The 25296-nt window shown below is 40.8% G+C and overlaps 3 protein-coding genes across 10 annotated transcripts in view; 1 reads left to right on the forward strand and 2 right to left on the reverse strand.

Annotated features, from left to right (window-relative positions):
* Positions 1-1168, reverse strand: part of UNC50 (unc-50 inner nuclear membrane RNA binding protein) — a 20781-nt gene extending 19613 nt beyond the window's left edge. The window contains exon 1 of the mRNA XM_049651393.1: positions 1010-1168. The gene's annotated coding sequence lies outside the window, so the exon portion shown is untranslated. The remainder of the gene's footprint in view (positions 1-1009) is intronic.
* A 48-nt stretch (positions 1169-1216) lies between these two features.
* LOC125936937 (cytochrome c oxidase assembly factor 5) lies at positions 1217-9803 on the forward strand. The gene is made up of 3 exons (XM_049651394.1): positions 1217-1428; positions 7410-7493; positions 9318-9803. The coding sequence occupies exons 1-3, from the start codon at positions 1330-1332 to the stop codon at positions 9357-9359; spliced, it is 225 nt and encodes a 74-aa protein (XP_049507351.1). The 5' UTR covers positions 1217-1329; the 3' UTR covers positions 9360-9803.
* A 12606-nt stretch (positions 9804-22409) lies between these two features.
* The window catches only part of INPP4A (inositol polyphosphate-4-phosphatase type I A), a 135137-nt gene continuing 132250 nt past the window's right edge, over positions 22410-25296 (reverse strand). For all 8 annotated transcript variants that reach the window (XM_049651382.1, XM_049651385.1, XM_049651383.1 and 5 more), the window contains one exon: positions 22410-24399. In XM_049651382.1, coding sequence (XP_049507339.1) covers positions 24267-24399 — 133 coding nt within the window. In that variant the 3' untranslated portion in view covers positions 22410-24266. The remainder of the gene's footprint in view (positions 24400-25296) is intronic.

Here is a 25296-nt window from a genome sequence, read left to right on the forward strand (position 1 = left end):
ACTATATATAGATATATATACATATATACACTATATATAGATATATATATGTATGTATATATATACATATATATAGGCATATATGTATATATATATACACACACTATATATAGATATAGATATAGATATATAGATATATAGATATAGATATAGATATAGATATAGATATAGATATAGATATAGATAGAGAATTCCCACCAGGCTCCGTGCTGTAAGCAGGGAGCCTGGGGCTCGAACCCATGAACCCTGAGATCACGACCCAAGCGGTAATCAAGAGTGGCCCGCCTTAACCAACTGAGCCACCCAGGCGCCCCCAAAATCCTGTGCTCTTAACCATCAAGTCTTTAAGGGAAGAGGTTTGTTGTTGTTGTTTTTTTAACAGCCAATTAGAAACGTTATCGACAAGGTAAAAATAAATGGCCTATTCACACAGGTCCATCAGTGCAAGACCATCAAGCAATTCTCACTAGAATGTGACATAAAAACAAAACTCAAGTCCACAGTGTTTTACTCCCTGAAATAGTTCAGCAGAGGGAATGGCAGCGGTTGGAATCAGTCCAGAAGCCCAGTGAGCGCAGGTCACCGTCCAGCCCCCACGTCCCGGCAGCCCAGTTCCCCGCTCCACTCCCCAGTCCCCCAGACGCCAGCAGCGCCTCGCGGGGCCCAGGTGCTCACGTCAGCCTGGGGCTGCGGGCAGGGTTGCCATATTTAACAAATAAAAACACAGGACGCTCAGTTACATTTGGATCTCAGATACAGATATAGTTTTTAGCATAAGCATGTCCGAAACATTGTGTCGGACATACAGTAAAACGTCGTCAGTGGTTTATGTGAAATTCAAGTATAATTGGGCGTCCTTAATTGTTTCTGACAACTCTACCGCAGGCCGAGCAGCCGGACCCGGGTATGGCCACTCCAGAGCCGAGGGACATCGGGCCGTGAGGTGCCGGAGGAAAAGACACCTAGCGAGCCCGAGCCGCGCCCCGGCAGAGCGGTCTTCAAGCCTCACCTGGAGCCCTGCTGCGGCCTCCAAGGGGTCCAAGCTAGCCCTCCACCTCCGCCCCGCAGCCCAACCCCGCAGCCCAGCCCAGCACCCGCCGGTGCGACTTCCCTTCCCGCAACGTAGCCGGCGCTGGGGGCCCGACGCGTCACTTGCGCCCACTTCCGCCGCGCCCGCGGCCTCTCGCGCCCCGTAGTTTTCCGGGGGCCAGTCGGAAGTTGTTTCTGCCGGCTTCCGGTTCCTGCCGTCGCGAGTGTCGCTTGCTCCCAACCCGGTTGCAGCCGTTGCGGACGGAAGCGGGTCTCGGCAGCTGGGGCCCCCTCGCAGTCATGCCCCGGTATTACGAGGATAAGCCGGAGGGCGGCGCGTGCGCGGGCGTGAAGGAGGACCTGGGCGCATGTCTGCTGCAGTCGGACTGTGTGCTCCAGGTAGCGCAGCCGGGCGCTCGGGGTGATGAGACGCTGGAACCGGAGAGGCAGGGCCCGGCCAAGGTTTCCCGGTCAGCCTGCGGTGGTGGTCAGGAGACGGGACCCAGAGTTAGAAGTCCTAGGTGTAGATCACAGCTCCAGTTTAATGAACCTGGGCACATCCGCTGTCGGAGCTTCAGCTCCCTCCGGTGTTAAATTGGAGATAAAGATAAACGATTTCGGTTCAAGAAACATGTATTAGATGCTGCCTGCCACTGCTAGCTTCAGGAGATAGAAAGGAGAATGAGACAGGTTTCTTGCGTATTAGGAAATGAGACTCTAAATTAACAGAGAATTACATAAACCTGGTACACTGTATTGACTAGTAGTTTCTCCTTTCTCCGTTCAGTTATGGCTGAATATATGCTATATTTACTTTCTCTTGGTTTGGGTTTGTTTCTGAGTTGGAGTTCGATACGTTCCTGGATAAGTTGTAAACGAAGCAGCTCCATTTTCCCACTATTTTGTATCTTGCTTTCACTACATTCCCCTCACTACAGCCACGTCTTCTCAATCTTAGTGTAGTGAGGCAAGCAGTGAGGTTCAGAGTTAACTGGGGACCTGGGTAATTTGCTCTTATTTCAAAGGAAAGACAACTGCCCCAAAATGGATATCCATCATAAAGCTGTATCAGTATTTCTACTGATTAATGTTTTACATTTGGTTCACTGATTTTAGCAGTCAAGTGAGACTGGTCACTCCGGTGTGTTGTGTCGTAAAGCTTGAGTTGTTATGAATTTAAGGTTCTCTAGTCCAGCTCTCTTACACAGATGAGGAAACTGAGGTGCCCTGTATTTATACTCCCCTGTCCAGGGCTGTTTCCAATCTGCTGCTTCATTGGTGCAGATATTCAGCCAGCTCTTAGTAAACACCCGGTAAGTGGCAGGCATGATGCCATGCACTGGTGATACAAAGATGAATTGTTTCAGTCACTACCTTAAATGAGTTTAGTCGGATGAGAAGAATAGACATGTAAGGAGCTAAATTCCTGTAATAAGGGCTGTGTAAGCATTTAGTTAATATTTGTTTAATGATGAGATTTGGAAACAAAATGCTACAGGAGTCCAATGAACAGCAACTTGAGAATTTGGAAACTTCTCACAGAAAAGGTGACATTTGATCTGAGTCTTAAAGTTGGAGTAGTAGATTATCAAGTAAAAGAGTGGGGAATGTGGTGGTTGAGGAAAGAAGCTGAAAGAACAGCATGGGCAAGTCAGAGAGATGTGACCAAGAGAAGCTAGTAGTGCCCTCTTAGGCCTGGGTGATAGGGAATGTGACAGAAAGCTTGAGAGGAAGACTGTCGTGTGAAAGCCCTTGTATGTCAGAGTGAGGGCCCTAGATTTTCTCCTGACACTCAGCATCAGAAGGCCATAGAGATGAGCAATCAAGGGAAAAAAGTACACGATGGGACTGAGAAAAGAAACTGTAGAGGAGGAAACTGAAGGCAAGGAGGATACCAAGTTGCTTTTTTGCAATAATCCATTTATTTAGTCAGCATTTGAGTGCCAAGCTCTAATTCAGAGGATATACAGATGATTGGGATACATTCCCTCCTGTGTAGAAATTAGATCTCTGGAAAACTGGGCAGAGATGATGGCCAGGACACACGGCACAGACTTTGCTTTCCCTAGCTGAATATGTGGCTTTATCGATGCTGGTCAATTAAGAGAACATGATGTTTGTAAAAAGTACTTTAAATGGGAATGTGTGTACAGTTTATGTTAAATTCATCCTGACTTCAAGAGGAGTGTAAAAGGGCAGTATTGAGGCAAAACATTGAGGTCTGTAGATAAGAGGACAGATACCTTGTCAGATAGTGTCACTGGCAGCTACAGCCTACCATGCCCCTCCTAGGGACTCTGAAGACCAAGGGACATTCTGCTGAGGTCTGTGTCTGCCCTGAATGACCTCATTTATGATAAGATTTAGCTCCTTGTATAAAGTTAATCTGATCTTTTAGCAGATGGATGCTGTAGTCTTCCTTGCTAATCTTTAACCCACTGGAAAAGCTGCTGGACCTGACTCTCAGGAGGAATTCAAAATAAATATTTAGTTTTATGTGCTACAATGGGAAATACTCAAGGAACTATAGGGTTTGAGAGAAGCTCAGGGTAATGGGGGTGAGGATGTCAACCCCTGTGGGGCTAGAAAGGAGAAGCAAGGAAAAAGATTCAAAAGGCAGCTCTTGGATAGACTTCTTAGGATTTTATGACTCCTGGGGAATCAAAAAGGTTGAAACTATGCTCAAGAAACCTGAATCACAGGTTATCTCCTGTGTGTCTCCATTAACAAGCTCTCAGACCTGCTGACTTAATCAGAATTACCTGGAGATGGGGCAGAGAGCTTAAAAGTATAGATCCCACTGCTCCTCCTACCCCTATAAAAGTATCCCATGTTGATTCTTGGGCACAGCCATGTTGGGGAGTCACTGATCTTTTAATTTTTTTTTTTAACATTTATTCATTTTTTGAGAGACAGAGTGTGAGTGGGGGAAGGGCAGAGAAAGAGGGAGACACAGAATCCGAAGCAGGCACCAGGCTCTGAGCTGTCAGCACAGAGCCCAATGCGGGGCTTGAACCCATGGACTGTGAGATCATGACCCGAGCCGAAGTCAGTCACTTAACCTACTGAGCCACCCAGGCCGCCCCAGGAATCACTGATCTTGCCCTCAGAAGGTAAATAAGCTTGGGAGTGTATTAGTTAGGATATAGGTTCGGGTACATGGTACAGATACCCAAAATAACATTGGCTTGAACAAGATAGGAAATTCTCTTTGGGGTGCCTGGGTGGCTCAGTCGGTTAAGCGTCCGAATTCTGCTCAGGTCATGATCTCTCGATTTGTGAGTTCGAGCCCTGTGTCAGGCTCTGTGCTGACAGCTCAGAGCCTGAAGCCTGCTTCAGATTCTGTGTCTCCCCGTCTCTCAGCCCCTCCCATCCTTACACTCTCTCAATAATAAATAAACATTAAAAATTAAAAAAAAAAAAAAAGATAGAAAATTCTCTTTTGCTTTTTGTGTGTGCCTGTAAATAGGTCCTGGACAGCTCCCCTCAGCCTTCCATAGACCCAGACACTGTTGATCTTGTGGTTTTAGGTGCTGTGATGGGAGACAGGATGTTATTCTCACACGCGTGGTCCAAGATTGCCTTCCTTCCATATCATCAGGCCATGACGTGATGACGTGAAGTGATAAGAGGGGGCAAGTCACTTGCCTTTAAGGACCAACGCAGAAGATTTACATTTCAGTTCCTCACATATTCTAGTGGCTAGAACTTAGTCATATGACCACACCCAGTTGCAAGGGTGGCTGGGAAATCTAGCGCAGCCATATGCCTCACAAGAAAGGAAGAGTTAAATGTTAAGGGACAACTGGCAGTCTGCCATTTGGTGTAGAGGTGAAGGAGGATGAATTAACCTGTCTCTATCTCTCTTAGAATTAGATGGATCTTTCCATTAGGCAGTTGGCAGTCTGGCATGAAAGCTTATGAAAAAGATACCGTTTGGGGAAGCATCAGTTTAGAGTTCTAGTCTTTGGTATAGTTTTATTTACTCTTCTATTTGCCTTCACATCATTCACATGGGCAACAAACATCCCATCAGCAACATCTTATTACAGAGTTTTAGGGTGGAACACAGTGCAGGGAAGCTTGCTACTCTGTTCTGATTCACTTTTGTGATTCACTGATATAGATGACAATTAAAATCTAGAACCTAAGCAGGCAGACAGACTAGAAAGTGGCAAGATTCCCAAGAATTGGGAATGCCACAGATATGGTACCCTGTAGCATTTTTCACAGTAAAAACAAGAAGGGCGACATGGCACTTGGAAAATAAAGGTTTGGAGGAGTGGTTGCAGTGGTGGGGTTGAGGTGCCAAAATCTGCTTGAAGGTAAACCCTGGATGATGAAGAGTTGATGAAATTGGGGTTACATTTTTCCCAGTGCATGAATGCACCAGATGTTTCTATTTGAGTAGTAAGTATTCTAGGTTCCTTATTAACATTCTAAGCATTCAGTACCACACTAACAACGTTCTGATTTTAGGGCACCTAATTCTGGCTGTTTGAGCTTTTAAAATTAACACTGAGCCAGGGTCATTTTATTCTCAGTCAGAATTGCTTGACCCATTTTACACTGGAACTCACCTTGAGTAGGAAGGTTTCATCATTTTCCTTTATATTGCCAAGCACTGCATGAGGCTAATGTTTATAAGCAGTGTATGTTTTATTTCCTTAATAGGTAATCATAATGTTAAGGTTTTGATTTTTTTTTTCTTCACAAATTGCGTATCACAGTTTGATGTAATTAAAGCTCAGGTAATTCAGAAAATTTAAGTCCTGTCAACTTTTTCCAGATGTTGTTTTATATATTTACATTCCTGGGAAACAGAACCCCTTTAGCACCTCTCCCTGTTACCCTCTGGCACTTCTCTACTATGTGACACGCCACACTGCCGGTTGGCATTTCTACATGTATACCTTCTTTGCTACCTGGTTGTAAAAGCCCTGTCTGAGCAGGAATATCTAACATTTTTTAACCTCCCACTGAACTGATCTGGGGCCATTCTGAATATTTTTTAAAGTAAATTAGTTGTTGTGAGGGCTTAGTTAATAGACAAATTAATAAGATAGGGCATCCAAAAAGAGAAGTTTTGCTGCAATTAAATTTTAATCTTGCCTCTTTGAATTGTGAAGTATATATATTTTTAAATGTCCATTTATCAATTTTGACAGAGAAAGGCTGAGCAGGGGCTTGGCAGAGAAAGAGGGACAGAGAACCCCAAGCAGGCCCCATGCTGCCAGTGCAGAGCCCAATACCAGACTCAATCCTATGACCCATGAGATCGTGACCTGAGCTGAAATCAAGAGTCAGATGCTTAACCTCCTGAGGCACCCAGGCGCCCCTGAATTCTGAAGCACATTATTGATGTTCTGTGTGTCCAGCATATTTAAATGCTTTTGTGTTAAGTTAAACATGTCTTTGTTAAAAAATATTTTAAGATTATGAAGAGGTATTAAAATTTTTGTTCCATGTTTACCTTGAAAAACCCATACTAAATTCTAGCTCTCACCTAGTTTTGCAGATATAATTTTGTCAAGTCTGATTTTTAATGGTTATAGTTTAAAAAATCTTATTTAAGAATCAAAAATAAGTTTCTCCTGTGAGCATTCTTATAGGTGCTTCTTACCTTGGCAGGAAGGGAATGGTTTAGTCCAGTTTGCTTCTTAGCCTTCTTTTAGCTTTCACTGCTTAAAGTTGGGTTCATTTCACATCAGGCCCAGGCAGATCTTCTCTCACAAATATGTCTCAATTCTGTTAACATCTCCCCTTCCTCTTCCAGTTCTATGTGGTTGTGCTTCTGAAATTAGAGAATTTGACCGTTGGGTGGGGGGCAGGGATGTGTTGGAGGTAATAGTGCTTGCACTAAAAGGATATATACCTGGAGACTTTAAAGCCACTTGATAGGTCCTTCCAGAACAAACCCATTTCCCACTACAGCCGGCCTGATCTCTCGTATGTACATGCATGTGTACATGTATGCATGTCCACTCATCTATCTTGATGAGTTCTGGAGTGTAAAAATTTTAGAAACACTGAAGGAAAAAAAAATATTACTTTCACCTTTACTCTCTTACCCATAAGGAGCTAATAATACTAGTTGCGAGATACATAAAAATTTGAAAGAAAAGTATCTTATGGACACTAGTATTTTCAAGAACTCAAGGGCACCCTAAAAAGTGCTCCAAAATTATTTGATACATTTTTTTATTCTATCCTGTTCTCCCTAAACATCAGCAGTCAAAATGAATCACAAAATATTTTCTCATATAATTTACTACTTTTTTTCTTTAACTTTAAAAAAAAAGCACTACTTTCAAAATGATAGTTATTTTGTACTTTGTGAGGAAATTCTCCAGGTATTTATATTGTTTTCTGTGTCCTAGGAAGGAAAATCCCCTCGACAGTGTCTGAAGGAAGGAAACTGCAAAGCTTTGAAATACTCATTTTTTGAATGTAAAAGATCAATGGTAAGAGGCTATATAGCTTTTGCAAAGCTTATGCTAAAAATTTTAGGTATGCTAAAAATTATGTGAATGACCTAGCAATTACATGTATGTTGCAAGTGAGATCATTCAGAAAAAAGAATGTGGATAATATTATTTATGTATTACTTCTACTTTGACACTAGAAAGCGCCATCTAGGGAACTCCTGAGTGGACTAATAGATTCGTACAGCCTTTGTCCAAGAGTGATTCACTATTAGTCCTCTAAGATGCCAATTTGCCTTATATACTGACTTTAAAACCCTCTACGTACCCCACCACCCTTGGAAGAGGCTGCACTGTGAGCTTTAAGTCAAAGAACATGTAGTCATCCTATGAGTAGATACTTTAAACATTTTTAATCCCTAAATGTTAGGTGTGATTTACTGTTTAAAGATTTCAAATACATTTCAATGTTCATTTTGAGTTTATTTTTAAATTTTTTTTAACGTTTATTCATTTTTGATGGAGACAAAGTGCAAGCAGGGGAGGGGCAGAGAGAGAGGGAGACACAGAATTTGAAGCAGGCTCTGGGCTGAGCTGTCAGCCCAGAGCCAGCCCAGAGCCTGATGCAGGGCTCGAACCCACCAACCACAAGATCGTGACCTGAGCCAAAGTCCAACACTTAACAGACTGAGCCACCTAGGCGCCCCTTGGGTTTATTTTTGTGTATGATATAAGAAAGTGGTCTAGGTTCATGCTTCTGCATGTTGCTGTCCAGTTTTTCCAACACCATTTTCTGAAGAGACCATCTTTTTTCCATTGGTGATTCTTTCCTGCTTTGTGGAAGATCAGTTGGCCATACGTTTGTGGGTCCATTTCTGAGTTCTCCATTCTGTTCCATTGATCTTTGTGTCTGTTTTTGTACTAGTACCATACTGTCTTGATGATTACAGCTTTGTAATACAGCTTGAAGTCGGAATTGTGATGTGCTCTGGTTTTCTTTCTCAACATTAATTTGGCTATTCAGAGTCTCTTCTGATTCCATACAAATTTTAGAATTGTTTGTTCTAGCTCTGTGAAGAATGCTGGTGTTATTTTGATAGGGATCGCATTGAATATATAGATTGCTTGGGTAGTATCCACATTGTAACAATATTTGTTCTTCCAGTCCATGAGCATGGAATGTTTTTCCATTGTTTTGTGTCTTCTTCAGTTTCTTTCATAAGCTTTCTATAGTTTTTTGTTTTTTTTTTTAATTTTTTTAATGTTTATTTATTTTTGAGACAGAGAGAGACAGAGCATGAATGGGGGAGGGTCAGAGAGAGGGAGACACAGAATCTGAAACAGGCTCCAGGCTCTGAGCTGTCAGCACAGAGCCCGACGCGGGGCTTGAACTCACGGACCGTGAGATCATGACCTGAGCTGAAGTCGGCCGCTTAACCGACTGAGCCACCCAGGCGCCCCAAGCTTTCTATAGTTTTGAGTGTACAAATTTTTCACCTCTTTGGTTAGGTTTATTCCTACGTATTTTATGTTTTTTTGGTGCAGTTCAAATACATCTGAATATTAACCCAAACAAAACTTAATAAAATTAAGTTTGCTAGAAGCACACATATTGAGTATAGTTGAGGGAAAAATATAAATATAATTCAGATTCTACTTGAGAAGAAAATCCTTATTGGGACCTTAAATGGAACTTTTGTTTTTAATGCCATCTTTATTTTTTTTTTTTCTTGGTAGCTCTGACAGTTGCCTTTTTGACTGTGCTGGAAAGTGGTTTAGTTCTGTCACAGATTGAGACCACTTACCAAAGCTGTGTTTAATTGTGTTGTACAAAATCTGATTTAATTATATGTTTATTTTCAGTTGGATGCCAGATCAAGATTCCGAGGAAGAAAAGGATATTGATGCCAATATGCTGAAACCAAAATGAAAACAACAAAGGATTTTCTCTGATCACTTAAAACAGAGAAACCAAAATAGGAGACAGACTTGCTGTATCTAATGGGTTAGACCAGTATTTCCCTCCACAAACACTGGAGAAAATGGATGAGTTCTGTTTTTGAATATGTATAAAGTAAATGATTCTTCCTCTAAGTTATTTTTGGAAGAAAAATTTAATCGAACCGCTATGAGCTGAGAGCAACATAATGTGTATTGAGAATTGTTCTAAACCACAAAAAGTGGAAAGATTGTTATTTTCCAACTTGACTCTTCAACCAGATGACTCAGTTGGTACATCCTTTGTGAATATTATGAAGGCCACTGATGGGACTGTTAAAATTGATAACATTCAGTGTGGGGAGAAAATGTCTATTGGGAAAGCTTTGGATAAATATTTCTTTTACTCAATCTGTCCTATTTAGTTCTAAAAATGTGTTTGATTCCTTGGAGGAGAAATGCTTCATTTGCACCGATTCACTAGAGTAACAACCTCACAACTTTAATATTAATATCATACAGTAGGCGTAGCTGGATACAAACCTCTGATTGTTGCCAGGGCTCTTGTCCTCCATTTTGGGACTGTTTTTCTTGTTTTGGGCTTCATTTTCAGGCTGGTCCTCTCTCACATAATGGGGAAGAGGCCTGGCAGCCAAAAGTGCACATCCTTAAGATACATGATCCAAAAGAAAGAGCTAACCTTTTCTAGGGTCCACTAATCAAATCCTACAAAAGGACTGTTGTCTTCCCTGGATCACATGCCTCTGAATTAGACCAGCCCCTGTGGAGAAAGGGATGAGGCCACATGATTTTGGCCTGCCCTGCGTCTTACACACGGTAATGGGTCACCCCCAACAGAAGCACATTGGATGAGTGATGGGCCTTATCCCAAAAGGAAAGTATTCAGAGAAAACTGAAACAATAGATGTTCATAGAGAAAGCATGAGCAAAAACCAGGAAATGCTTGAAAAAGTTTAGAATCACAGTAATTTTATTCTGATCACTTAATACAATCAAGAGCCAAATATAATCCAAGTTTCAACTCTCTTTTCAGTGGTGAAGAATAAATGAAGAAGCATAGCTTCTTTATGCGGCCATGGTTCTTTGCAGTTCAAGCAATCAAGGTGTTCTATAGCTCAACTGGTTTTTTAAAGGTTCCCCTAAAGTGAGAATTCCACACTGGTCCCTGTTGCAGAGTATCACTGAGGTCTGCTGTTGTGTTTGTGTGGTACTGCTTTTCACTGGAAAAGGGAAAAATATTTTTTTTCCCTGTTTAAGTGCTCCAACTTTTATTAAAAGAACTTTGACAAGAAACTCCAGAATTATTTTATAGAACCCTCTTTTTTTAGTAGCAGCTTGAAAGCTTCATTTAGAGAAATTCACATTCCATAGATTCATGCTTGAAGCATACAATTTTGCTTTTTGGAGTATAGTCACAAGTTTGTGCAACCATCACCACCATCTAATTCCTGAACATTCTCAAGGGAAATCCCATACCCATTAGCAGTTACTCCCCATCCCTCCTTTCCCCCCAATTCCCAGCAACCACTAATATACTTTCTATATCCATAGATTTGCATATTCTGGACATGTCATAAAAATGGAGTTATGTGTGGCCTGTCGAGACTGGCTTCTTTCACTTATCATGTTTTCAAGATTCATCCATATGTAGCATCCGTCCATTCCTTTTTATTGCTGAATACTCTTCCATAGTACAGATAGACCACATTTTATGTATCCATCAGCTGATGGACTTTGGGTTTTTTGCACTTTGGAGCTATGAAGACTAATGTTATGACTATTCATGAACAAGTTTTACATGGATATAGGTTTCATTTCTCCAGGGTAAATACCTAACAATGGTATTACCGCCAAACTTTTACACAGTGGCTACACCATTTTACATTCCCACCAGCAAAAGAAGATTTCCATTGCTCCAGATCAGCAACAGTTACATTTCATCTATTTGATTATAGCCATTCTACAAGGTGTGAACCGGTATCTAATTGGGATTTTGATTAGCATGTCCCTAATGGCTACTGATATTGAGCATGTTTTCATGTGCTTAATGGCCTTGTGTATACCTTTTTTTTAAAGCATTTCTTGAATTATATTTATTCTATTTGAGAAACTATCATTATTTTCAGGTGTCAGATTTTTTTAAAAAATTTTTATTTAAATTTTAGGTAACATACAGTGCAATATTGGTTTCAGGAGAATTCAGTGATTCACCACTTATATACAACACCCAGTGGTGATCATAACAAGTACCCTCACTATCTTGATTACCCATTACCTATCTAGCCCATCCCCACCCACCTCCTTCCATTAACTCTCTGTTTAGTTTGTTCTCTATCATTAAGAGTCTCTTGTGGTGTGTTTCTCTCTCTCGTTTTCCCCTTCCCATATATTCATCTGTTTTGTTTCTTAACTTCTACATGAGTGAAATCTTCTGGTATTTGTCTTTCTCTGAATGACTTATTTAGCATAATACATTCTAGCTCCATCCACGTCATTACAAATGGCAAGATTTCATTCTTTTTGATGTCTGAGTAATATTCCATTGAATATATCCATTCATCACTTGATGGGACATTTGGGCTCTCTCTGTAATTTGGCTATTGTTGATAATACTGCTATAAACATTGGGGTGCACGTACCCCTTTAAATCTATTTTTGTATCCTTTGGGTAAACACCCTAGTAGTGTAATTGCTAGATGGTAGGGTAGTTGTATTTTTTGTTTTTTGAGGAAATTCCATACTATTTTCCAGAGTGGCTGCACCAGTTTGTATTCCCACCAATAGTTCAAGAGGGTTCCCCTTTCTCCACATCCTCACCAACAACTGTTGTTCCTTGTGTTAACTTCAGCCATTCTGACAGGTGTGAGCTGGTATCTCATCATGCTTTTGATTTGTATTTCCTGATGATGATGATGATGATGATGATGATGTTGAGCATCTTTTCATGTGTCTGTAGTCATCTGGATATCTTCTTTGGAAAAGTGTCTATACATGTCTTCTCATTTCTTAATTGGGTTGTTTCTTGTGTGTTGAGTTTCTAAGTTCTTTATAGATTTTGGATACTAACTGTTAATAGATATGTCATTTGCAAATATCTTCTCTGCAAGCTGCCTTTTAGTTTTGTTAATTGTTTCCTTTGCTGTGCAAAAGCTTTTTACCTTGATGACATCCCAATGGTTCATTTTTGCTTTTGTTTCCTTTGCTTCTGGCAACATGTCTAGTAAGAAGTTGCTCTGGCTAAGGTCAAAGAGGTTACTACCTGTGTTCTTCTCTAGGATTTTGATGGTTTCCTGTCTCACATTTAAGTCTTTCAGCCATTTTGAGTTTACTTGTGCATGATGTAAGAAGGTGGTCCAGTTTCATTCTTCTGCATGTTGCTGTCCAGTTTTCCTAATACTATTTGTTAAAGGGACTTTTTCCCATTGGATATTCTTTCTTGCTTTCTTGAAAATTAGTTGGCCATATAGTTGTAGGTCCATTTCTGGGATTCCTATTCTGTTCCATTGATCTCTGTGTCTGTTTTTGTGCCAGTACCATATTGTCTTGATGACTACAGCTTTGTAATACAGCTTGAAATCCAGAATTGTGATGCCTCCAGTTTTTTCTTTTTCAGAACTGCTTTAGCCATTTGGGGACTTTTCTGGTTCCATAAAAATTTTAGGATTGTTTGTTCTAGCTCTGTGAAAAATGCTGGTGGTATTTTGATAGGGATTGCATTAAATGTGTAGATTGCTTCTGGTAGTATTGGCATTTCAGCAATGTTTGTTCTCCCAATCCATGAACATGGAATGTGTTTCCATTTGTGTCCTATTCAATTTTTCATAATTGTTCTATAGTTTTCAGAGTATAAATCTTTTACCTCTTTAGTTAGGTTTATTCCTAGGTATCTTACTGTTTTTGCACTTGCAAATAGGATCAATTCCTTGATTTCTTTTTCTGCTACTTCATTACTGGTGTATAGAAATGCAGATTTCTGAATGGTGATTTATATCCTGTGACTTTGCTGAATTCATGTATTAGTTATAGCAATTTTTGGGGTTTTCTACAAAGAGTATCATGTAGTCTGCAAAGAGTGAAAATTCAACGTTTTCTTTGCTAATTTGGATGCCCTTTATTTCTTTTTGTTTTCTGATTGCTGAGGCTAACACTTCTGATACTATGTTAAATAGTAAGGGGGAAAGTGGACATCCTTGTCTTGTTCCTGACCATAGGGAAAAGGCTCTCAGTTTCTTCCCATTGAAGATGATATTAGCTCTGGGTCTTCCATGTATGGCGTTTAGGATGTTGAGGTATGTTCCATCTATCCCTACTTTGTTGAGGGTTTTTATCAAGAAGGAATGCTATATTTTGTCAAGTGCTTTCTTCTGCATCTATTGACAGGATCTTATGGTTCTTATCCTTTCTTTTACTAATATGGTGTATCATGTTGATTAATTTGCAAATACTGAATAAATCTCACTTGATCATGGTGAATAATTCTTTTAAGGTACTGTTGAAGTAGATCTGCTACTATTTTATTGAGAATTTTTGCATCCATATTCATCAGGGATATTGGCCTGTAATTCTCCTTTTGAGTGGGGTCTTTTATTTTGAAATCAAGGTAATGCTGGCCCTGTAGAAGACGTTTGGAAATTTTCCTTCCATTTCTGTTTTTTTGAAGAGTTTGAGAAGAATAGGTATTAACTTTATTTAAATGTCTGGTAGAATTCCTCTGGAAAGCCATCTGGCCCAGAACTCTTGTTTTTTGGGAGATTTTTGATTACTGATTCAATTTCTTTGCTGGTTATGGGTCTGTTTAAATTTTCGATTTCTTCCTGTTTCAGTTTTGGTAGCTTGTAAGTTTCTAGGAGTTTGTCCATTTCTTCCAGATTGCCCAGTTTGTTGGCATATAATTTTCCATAGTATTCTCATAATTGTATTTCTGTGCTGTTGGTTGTGATCTCTCCTTCATTCATGATTTTATCTATTTGGGTCCTTTCTTCTTTTTGATCAGTCTGTCAAGGGGTTTATCAATTTATTAATTCTTTCAAGGAACCAGCTCTTAGTTTTGTTGATCTGTTCCACTGGTTTTTTGTTTCTATATTGTTTATTTCAGCTCTCATCTTTATTATTTCCCTTCTGCTGGCTTTAGGATTTGCTGTTCCTTTTCTAGCTCCTTTAGGTGTAAGGTTAGGATATATATTTGGGACCTTTCTTGCTTCTTGAGATAGGCCTGTATTGCAATATACTTCCCTCTTAGGACTGCCTTTGCTGCATCCCAGAGGTTTTGGACTGTTGTATTTTCATTTGCTTCCATGTATTTTTTAAATTTCTTCTTTAATTTCCTGGTTAACCCACTCATTCTTTAGCAAGATGTTTTTTAACCTCCATGTATTTGAGGGCTTCTCAAATTTTTCTTGTGGTTGATGTCAAGTTGTGGTCTGAAAATATGCATGGTATGATCTAGATCTTTCTGTACTTGTGGAGGGCTGATTTGTGACCTAGCATGTGATCTATTCTGGAGAATGTTCCGTGTGCACATGAAATGTGTACTCTGTTGCTTTAGGATGAAACGTTCTGAATCAATCTGTTAAGGCCATCCAGTCCAGTGTGTCATTCAAAGTCATTGTTTCCTTGTTGATTTTCTGCTTAGATGATCTGTCCATTGTTGTCAGTGGGGCATTAAAGTCCTCTATTATTATTGTATCATTATCAATGAGTTTCTTTATGTTTATTAGTAATTGATTTATATATTTGGGTGCTTTCAAGTTGGGTGCATAAATATTTACAATTGTTAGATCTTGTTGATGGACAGACCCCTTAATTATGATATAACACCCTTCCTCACCCCTTGCTACAGTCTTTGGTTTAAAATCTAGTTTGTCTGATATAAGTATGGCTACTCTGGCTTTCTTTTTACCTCCATTAGGATGATACATGGTTCTCCATCCCCTCACTTCGATCTGCAGGTGTCTTTAGGTCTAAAATGAGTCTCTTGTCGGCCACATGTAGATGGGTCTTGTGGGCTTTTTTCTTTTTTTTATCCATTCTGATACCCTATGTCTTTTGATTGGAGCATTTAGTCCATTTACATTCAGAGTGATCATTAAAAGATGAATTTAATGTCATTGTGTTACCTATACAGCTGGTGTCTCTGGTGATGTCCTCTGGGCCTTTGTAGTCTTTATTGCTTTGGTCTTCTTTTTCCTCCACTCAGAGTGGCCCCCCTCCACTTTAAAATTTCTTGCAGGGCTGGTTTAGTGGTCACAAACTCCTCTAGTTTTTGTTTGTCTGGGAAAGTCTTTATCTCTCCTTCTATTCTGAATGACAGCCTTGCTGGATAAAGAGTTCTTGGCTGCATATTTTTTCCCATTCGGCACATTGAATATATCCTGCCACTCTTTCTGGCCTGCCAAGTGTCTGTGGACAGATCTGCTGCAAACCTGACCTGTCTTCCCTTGTAGATTAAGGACTTTTTTTCCCTTGCTCTTTTCAGGATTCTTTCCTTGTCTGTGTATTTTGTGAATTTGACTACAATATACCTTGGTAATGGTCAGCTTTTGTTGAATTTAATGGAAGTTCTCTGTGCTTCTTGGATTTTGATGTCTGTCTTTTTCCAGATTAGGGAAGTTTTCAGCTATAATTTGTTCAAATAAACCTTCTGCATCTTTTTCTGTCCCTTCTTCATCTTCTGGGACTCCTATGATACAAATGTTATTCCATTTTAATAAGTCACTGAGTTCCCTAAGTCTACCTTCATGATCCATTACCTTTGTTTCCCTCTTCTTTTCACCTTCATTATTTCTCATAATTGTATCTTCTATATCACTGATTCAGTCCTCTGCTTCATACATCCTCATTTTTATGGCCTCCATGTGGGTTTGCATCTCAGTTATAGCATTTTTAATTTTGACCTTTTAGTTCTTTTATCTCTGTAGAAAGGGATTCTCTAGCGTCTTCTATGCTTTTTTCAAACCCAGCTAGTATCTTTATAATTATTTCAAATTCTAGTTCAGACATCTTATATCTGTATTGATTAAATTCTTGGCTATGAGGATCTACTTCCTGTTTTTTTCTTTTGGGGTGAATTTCTCCATCTTATCATTTTGTCCTGAAAAGAACCACCCCCCGCCCAAAAAAAGAAAAAAACAAAACTAGATCATAGATGTGTTTTGGTCTGCTTGTTAAAAGAATCTAGATCCAAAAATACAAAATACAATACAATGAAAATAAATTAAAAAATTATATATAAAAATACATTTAAAAATTTTTTTTAATTTTTAAAAATTTTCAAAGGAACTGAAAAAAATGAAAAAAAAAAACAATAAAGAATAAAAGTAAAAAGGAAGCTAGATTCTATTTCCCCTAGAGCTGGAGCTTTTCAGCACTCTGATCAGTAGACTTAGTGTGAGTGAGTTGTTTTTGTTGGTCTTCTGAGGGAGGGGCCTGTTGCACTGATTCTCAGGCTGACTTATTTCAATGGAAATGGGCCTCAAAGGTGCAGCGGGGTGAGGCCTGGTGTAAGCAGCTCTGGCCTCCATTGGGTAGCACTACTTTTTTTTCCTTGAAGGATTTCAGTGCTGATAGGTGGGATGAATATGGCGGTGCCTGCTCTCTAGCCCCAGAGCTGGAAGTTTGCAACTCCCTACACTCCAGGGAACCCTCACAGAAGAGCAATCAATTACCCTTCGTGCCCCCAGCTTCTGTCAGAACCCTGCGTTCACCCAGGATTTGAGCTTTTATCTCAGGTGCACCACTCAGTTTCAAAATTCCTAATTTTAGGGATTCCCATGGCATGGACCCATGCTCGCTGTTCCTCTGGGGTAGGGTCTTGTTATACTTTTACTCTTTGCTGGTCCATGTGAATAAAATGGCCACACGATCACATAGCAGTTCAGAGCTTATAGCAAAACAGAGCAGAAAGCCGGCACCCCTGCTTGCTGCCCTCAAATGAGTCCCTGCTTCCTAAGCTTGGAAACAGCACAGCAAGTTGGCGCCACCTGTCCTTGCAACCAAAGAATCCTCAGGCCATGCTGTCACTTCTGGGACTCCACTCCACTTTGCCACATGAGCACCTTTAAGTCAGGCATGTCCCCCACAGTACTGGACTTCTAAAAATTGAGATTTTGCTCTCCACTGCTTACAATACGTTGCAGTAGCCTCCATAATCAGGGCTCCCTCCCCACTGCTGTATTCACAGCTTTGTCTCCCCCAAGTCAATTCTCCACACCTCCTACCTTCCAAAAAGTGATTACTTTTCTACTTGTAGACTTGCAGATTTTGTTCTCTCAGACCTCTGACTGATATCTTTGGTGTTCAGAATGATTTGATAACTAGCTGTGTTTTAGGGATGAGGCAAGCTTAGGGTCCCCCTACTCCTCTGCCATCTTCAGTTGTCAGATGTGGCCTTCTGTAAATTTTTGGAGAAATGTCTTTTCAAATCCATTCTCCATTTTTAAGTTATTTATCTCTTCATTATTGTGTTATAAGGTCTTTATATATGGTGTATACAAGTTCCTTAAAGACAAATGATTGGAGTTCTAGGAGTTCTGTGTATATACTATTGACCCCTTAGCAGAGATGATCGACAGGTTCTCCCACTTCCTTTCACTCTGTTGATTGCGTTCACTCTGTTGATGCAGTTTTAAATTTTGATGTTATCTGGTTTATCTGTTTTTACTTTGTTGCCTGTACTTTTGGCATCCTAACAAGTCATTGCCTGGCCTAGTGAAGGTTTCCCCCTAAGTATTCTTCCAGGAGTTGTCTAGTTTTAGTTCTTCCCCTTAGGTCTTCCCTAAAGTTTGAGTTGCTTTTGCATATGGTGTAAGGTAAGGGTACAAGGTCATTCTTTTGTGTGGGGATATCCACTGTTCCCAACATCGTATGTTGAAAAGACTCCTCCTTGCTCATTGAATGGTTTTGGCACCTATGTCGAAAATTACATGATCATACATATTAGGGTTTATTTCTGGGCCCTTTCTTCTTTTTCATTGGTCTGTATGTCTGTCTTTATGTCAGTGCTACGCTGTTTTGATCACTGTAGCATTGTAATACGTTTGGAAATGAGGAAGTGTGAAACCTCCAGCTTTGTTCTTTTTCGGTGGTTTTGTCTACTCAGAGCTTCTTGAGATTCCAGATGAATTTTAGGATGGATTTTCCTATCTCCACAAAAAAGTACCATTTGAATTTTGATAGGGAGTACACTGAATCTGTACATCATTTTAGGTAGTATTGGGATCTTAACAATATGAAGTCTTCAATCCATTCACACAGATGTATTCCCATTCATTGGTATCTTCTTTCCACAACATTTTGTAGTTCTCAGTTTAGAAGACTTTTGTCTTCTCGACTGGGTTAATTCCAAATATCTTATTCTTTTTTATGTTATTGTAAATGGAGTTGTATTCTTGATTCGCTTTTCAGACTGTTTATTGAGTAATGATGGGTTAACATTTAAATTTTGTTAAATATAATAAACATACAGAAAAGTACACAGGATGTTTGTATAATGCTAACAAATAACCATGAAGTAAATCATCATGTAACTACCATCCAGATCACCAGAACATTGTGTGAACCCACTTTAATACTGGACTTTCCTCAGAGACCCTAATGCTCTTCCATGAGAGAAAACCACTGTCCTTGGGTTTGTCACACTCTGCTGGTCTTAAGTTTGCTTTCTCCTTTGAGTCTGTTAGATTTGGATCCTTGTCATGTATTTTGAATAACGGATTATATACAGAGACAAAAGCAACATGGTCTAGCACTGGAGTGGGAAAAATTTCAGTTGAACACCCCTAGAAACGCAGTTATTTACCTTTTCATTCAGTAAACTTTTTTTTTTAATGTTTACTTATTTTTGAGAGAGAGAGAGCATGAGTGGGAGAGGGACAGAGAGAGAGAAAAAACACAGAGTCAGAAGCCAGCTCCAAGCTATGAGCTGTCAGCACAGAGCCTGACGCGGGGCTCTAACTCATGAGCAGTGAGATCATGACCTGAGCGGAAGTCAGGCACATAACTGACTGAGCCACTCAGGCACCCCTTCATTAAGCTTTTTTGAATGACAGGAATTACATATTCGGTTGTGAACACAAAATTACATGCTGGACAAAGTAAAAAGTAACACGATGGGCAGGAGATACATGATATAATGGTTGTATTCAAAATTGAATGAGGAAAAAAAAATTTTTTTTAAAGGCACCAACTCGTTCTGTGGAGAGAAATCGCCGTAAAGGAGGACAGGCCTGAGATGGGCCTTGAAGGAGTGATGAGAAGGCCGAAGGGTACTGGTCTGGACAAGAGGGGATAGGATGTGGACCAGGGCTGTGAGTGTGGGGGTGGAATTATGGGATAGGTTGAAGGGGGTACTGAAGAGATACAGATCTTGGTAGCTGGTAGGATGTAGAGGGGAAGGGAGAAGATGACCACTGAGTGGAATGTGGGGTCATTTGTCAGCCAGCTTGGAGAGAAAGCATAAGTTTATTGTCGTCATGCTGTGGACACCAAAGCAGACACTCAAGTAGAATGACTAGGATGTGGCTGATGTGTAGAGGGATGTGGACGTAGATAGTCTGGGACAGACCTAGGAATTTGGGAGTTATTAGCAAATAAGTGGCAATTTATTCCATAGGAATGATTCAGACTTTTCAGAAAGAGCATTAGAAATGAGATAGAAGAAAAATATGGACAGAAACCTGGGGATCACCAAAATATTAGAGTGGGTGGAGGAAGACAAGCAACCAGGGGACAGTGAGGACAACTAGGGGACAAATGAGGCCAGGGAAGCCAAGGGAAGGATGAGCAGCAAGAAGGGAGAAGTGGGGAAGTGTTATCTTTCTGCATCTGTCTCTCTGATACAGATGTTGTCTTCCTAGATGTGGGAACAAACAAGTTTCCGGTCCTCTCTAGCCTGTCTCAGCGTTTTGTCATTAAACGATACAACAGAGAGTGAAGATACCACAGAGGTGTGTCTATATTTGAATTCAGACCTGCCTGGACTGGCCACAAGGCCCACCAGGAGCCTGGTGCAGGAAGAAATCATCACAAAAGTAGTGCTGAGGCATAAAAGGGGTCCGAGGGGGTATTTGAAATGTGGATATTCTGATCCTATGTTCTCAGGAATGTGTCACAGCTTGAGGAGTGACAGCTATATAAAAATAAGACAAAGCTATTTCCCATTTGCTTCATCTTAAGCAATGGGTAGGGCGCTTTCTACCCAGCATGGTGCAGGCTAGTGTAGTCCCTCATTGAGTGCACAGCACCACATCCATTTCACGGACCAAGGACAGGGTGCCCTGTCTGTGTCACCTCCAGTGGGGGAAGCCAGGATTTGACTTCACAACAAGCACCAAAAAGAAAAAGACAGGCATATTTATTACATAAAAACTTTTCTCGACTCTCTACTATTAACAATACCAAAGACAACTGACGAGCAGGTTTTTTCAAGCTGCAACAGAGAAGGATTAATATACTAAATATTACAAACACTGCATATGAAAAAGACCAATACTCCAATGAAGTCACAAAAGTAGAAATATCAGTGAAAGTATAAAAGATGTTCAATTTTCACAGTCATCAAAGAAATGGAAACTGAAACCAGTTGCCATTTCCAGCATCAATGAGAATAAAGGGGGAAAGGCACATGCTATAGAGGGTAGCTTAATTTTCTGGGAGCACTTTGGTAACATTAAAATTCAAAAAGGTTTAAAATTTTAAATTATCCTTTAATTGTAAATGTCTACTGCCAGGAATTCATCCAAGGGAAATCATTGGCACATGTGCAGAGAAAAAGGGGTAAAAGTACAAGATGCAGTCCTGGTTATAATGAACAATCAAACCACGAATGGAACTACATTTTAGCAAATCACACCAGACGACCAGGCAATCCACAGGAAGACATGATCCATATTTATGGATGTGGGAAGGTAACAACAAAAACAGCTAACAGTTATGAACACTTACTGCCAAGGCACCTCACAACTGCCTTATGAATTGTGTCCACACTTCGCACATGAGAAAATGGAGGCTCAGAGAGGGCAAGCAATTTGTTCAAAGTCACCAGCCGGCGAGTGTCAGAGCAGGATCGGGAGCTCGATCTGTCCAATGCTGAAGTTCGTGCTCTTAATCCCACAGCCCATTGCCCCTCTGCTTCAAATTAAGTGAAAACAAGGTTATAAAACAGAAGTCTGTCATGATCTCATGCTTACAAACACCTGAGCGCTCGATGCAATGCCCACTAATGACCGCCCAGTCAGATGAGGCCATGAAACTAGTCCCCAATTACAACAGAATGAATGAGGCAACGCCAAGTTTAATGTTCTTGTCAGTTATTTATTATTTGTCATTCTAAAGACTAGCACATTTACAGCATACATGGCTTTGAATGAACCCAGAATATATAAAACAGTAACTATATGTTCATATATATTACTACTGCCCACCCAAAACAAATAAATAAAAGTACTTTAATGCACGAAGCTTGGCAAATAACAATTGTGTAGGGACAAAACAGTATTATACAATATTTGTACATTTTTGAAGGAAACCAAAGGCAACTGTGCTGCAGGTACTTAGAATCCACGCCACATCCCGGGGTTTCAGCATGTCTCAACGTTTCTCTTTAAACGAGAGGCCTTCTAGGTACACTGGACGGAACCTCTGTTTTATGGTAACATGTACAACGGCTCTCCTTGCGCAGCTGGAAACTCAGCGCTCCTACTGGACTCGAGGAGCCCCGGCCACCACGAAGGGCGCCCTCGCGCGGCAAGCGGAAGAAGGGCGTGATGCCGCCCAGAGGCTGCTCTCCCTCTGGGGCCCAGGGACGCTCACATAGAACACTGAAACCTGAACATTCTCTACACGGTTAGCCAAGTCTTCGAGTTTTGTGGTGATCCTTAATATGAAGCTGAAGTTCGAAAAATAATTCACATAAAGGTGCCACATGCAAAATTGCTAACGGATGACTCGACATTTGCTCTATTCCCTTTTGACCAATGCAGGTGCTTAATGCTCATCAGACAAAAAAAAAAAAAAAAAAAAAAAAAAAAAATTCTGGAAACAATATGGGTGACATTTAATTTAAAAAGACAAGGGAATTTTTGAAAGGTAGTGATGTTAACATAAGAAAAGACAGAAATATGTAGGTACTAGAAAAGTTACAAATTAAATGATATGGGGGAGAGGCAGGAGGCCAAATCACCCATACTGGAAACCATCTTTGAACAGGGACTGACACAGCAGGATGATGTGATGCCAGCTGATGCCACCTGTGCAGCGGGTTTGGTGGATAGGAGTGTCTCTACCTGCACCCTCCACAGTGAGCCAGCTGTGGGAGAGGCAGCGAGCTGTGACCATTGCTCCTGGTGCATCCTCCACATCCACTCACACCTGTCCAATGGGCAGGAGGAGCAGAGGCTCTGTCTGCACACTGTATAGGAAGGGTCTGGAAGGTTATGCAGCCCCTCGCCTGCGCCCACCCCTGTGTCCCTGCCTGTGGGTGGCATTGCCTGTGCCTCAGCAACCCAAGTCTGTCACATGTTTCCAACTGGCATTTCTAAAGGAGCCCAAGAATAATATCTATAATTTTAGACCTAGGGATTTCCTAAGGGTTCACAAATCATTAAGATTAGCATCATGGATATGTGCCACATATATTTTACAGCCTTTTAAATAACATGTAAACATAATTATGATAAACAGAATTGATAAACACATAAACTAAGAAAAATCTCTGCTATGTGCAGATAAGACTCATCATCATCATCTTATAATAGATGATCAGACATAATTTTCTATGAAATTCCTAAGTTTATGGCCCATTAATCCCTTTCAAAATCTCACTGTAGGAGATAATTTCAACTTTCTCAATAGTCATCTTACATAACAGAAGGTAAAGAGGACAGTAACAACTACTGCAAACCTAAGAGACACTTTCATCAGACAATCCAACAGGATTGTCTTCTAGAAGACGATAAATTGGGAAACCCACAAAAGGACATTTGTTCTGAAAATACTTAGGCTTCCAGCACCTACACGCATAAATCCCCCAGTGTTGTCTAAAAGGCAGCAGACACCTCATGTGTGGGGTCCTGGAGTGGCAGAATTCAACACCCAGGAGAGGAAGGGAGGCGAGCCCTGGGGGCAGGACCAGCCATGGAGCTGGGGAGAACAGGCCAGTGGCCTCCTTCTCCAGCACACACCCTGTGCTACAGCGCAGCGGGGGCGGAGGTGGGCCCCCCGCGTGGGCCGCTGTGCAGGTACTACCTTCCAGTGAAGTCTTACCTCGGGCTGATTTAGCAACCTTTACTTCACCTTCTGATTTCACCTGTGATGCTACAGATAAGACAATTTATCGGAACCAACTGCTCTCACTGCTCAAGCTGGAGCTACCTTCTTTCCCCAAAACTTGAGTTAACATTCAACATTTACTGATCTGCCCAGGATCCAATTCTTTAATATATTATTTACTGTTTTACATTCAAAAATTTTTAAAGTAGACTGTAATTCAATGCTCAATTTTGAGTTACTCGGTAGAAAAATACATTAGGTGTGCAGCTGCCTAAGTGGGCATTTTAAAAAGTCTTTTAGCATTTCAGACATACCTAGCTTGATTCATACAGGTAACTATCGATGATATCTGTGTGGTTATGGCTGAGGCTATTTAAATGGGCAGTCATTACTATCCACGCTATTGAGCCAAACATTACCTCCTATTGATTCCAGTGGAAAAAAACATGCTCCATAGACTTTTTAGTGAATTTTGTTTGAAAACACAAAAATAAAAACCAATCCTTCAGGTCTTCTTGAAGAATTCGTATATGACACTAGAGGGTACCCACATTTAGTATGTGACAGCTAATTAGAGGAACCGTGTGTTCATGTTTCAACTTTTCCGTAAGTCCCTTCGGGAGGCCTGTAATGCTTGGGGAAAGCCTTCAGCTGCAGGGAATTAAACGCATATTTGCGACTTCCAACATTCTTCATTGTATTTTCTCTTCGACAACCCTCACTGGGGAAAAAAACAAGCACAAGAAATGACAGCAGTAAAAAAGGAAAAAGGAAAAGACTTAAACTAAAATGAAATGAATTGATTATTTTCATAGCATTAAAAAAAATGTTGATTAATTCAAATGGGTGCCGGACTCATTTACAACAATACGCACGCAAGATGGCGGGCTTCTAAACAAGGAAGGCAACTAAGAAGCACAGAGATGGACACATGCTATACGGGGCTGTGAGCCTGGCATTTCCAGAGGCAGCACTGTATCTAAGTAGAAGCAAACTTGTGGTTTTAAGTTGATGGTTTTCACATAATGGTTTTCATGTCCAGTAATTTGAGGGTTCTATCATAATTTGCAGTTCAAAGGTTCTGTTATGTCACAAATTAAATGGAAAAAGAAATATTGCTACTCTTACCAAAGCTTTTAAAGAGCTGCATTTTTCTTATTAGCAACAGCTATGAATCACCTCAAATTGAAAATGCTCATTTTCCTTGCAGAATGTAGCAAAGCCATCTGGCCGAGAAGGCTGCTCTAACATGCCGTCCCCACTGAGGAGGCAGCTGTCCTGGGTACAGAGCAATCAGTGGGCTCATGCAGTGGTGGCACGAGGGGTCTGCACAGCCATCAGGGCTAAACATGTCATGAAGGAGTCATCCCACTGAGATCTCCCCGTGGTAGCCAGTCACCTTCTCTAGGCGGGCTGTCCTCATTGTGGTCACCTCTCACAGGGGTGCTGCAGAGCCAGTGAGAGCCCACAGGTGCCCTTCCCTAGAGAACCGGCTACCAGCACCATCCCCAGCTGTACTGGATGGAGGGTTGTCATGGCAACCCAGTGGGCAGAGCAAATGCTGAACAGGAGGATGAGACATCAGGCAGGCCTCACATTCGTTCCCAAATGAGAGCAT

Source organism: Panthera uncia, assembly GCF_023721935.1.
Source record: "Panthera uncia isolate 11264 chromosome A3 unlocalized genomic scaffold, Puncia_PCG_1.0 HiC_scaffold_11, whole genome shotgun sequence".
In the NCBI taxonomy this organism is placed as follows: domain Eukaryota; kingdom Metazoa; phylum Chordata; class Mammalia; order Carnivora; family Felidae; genus Panthera; species Panthera uncia.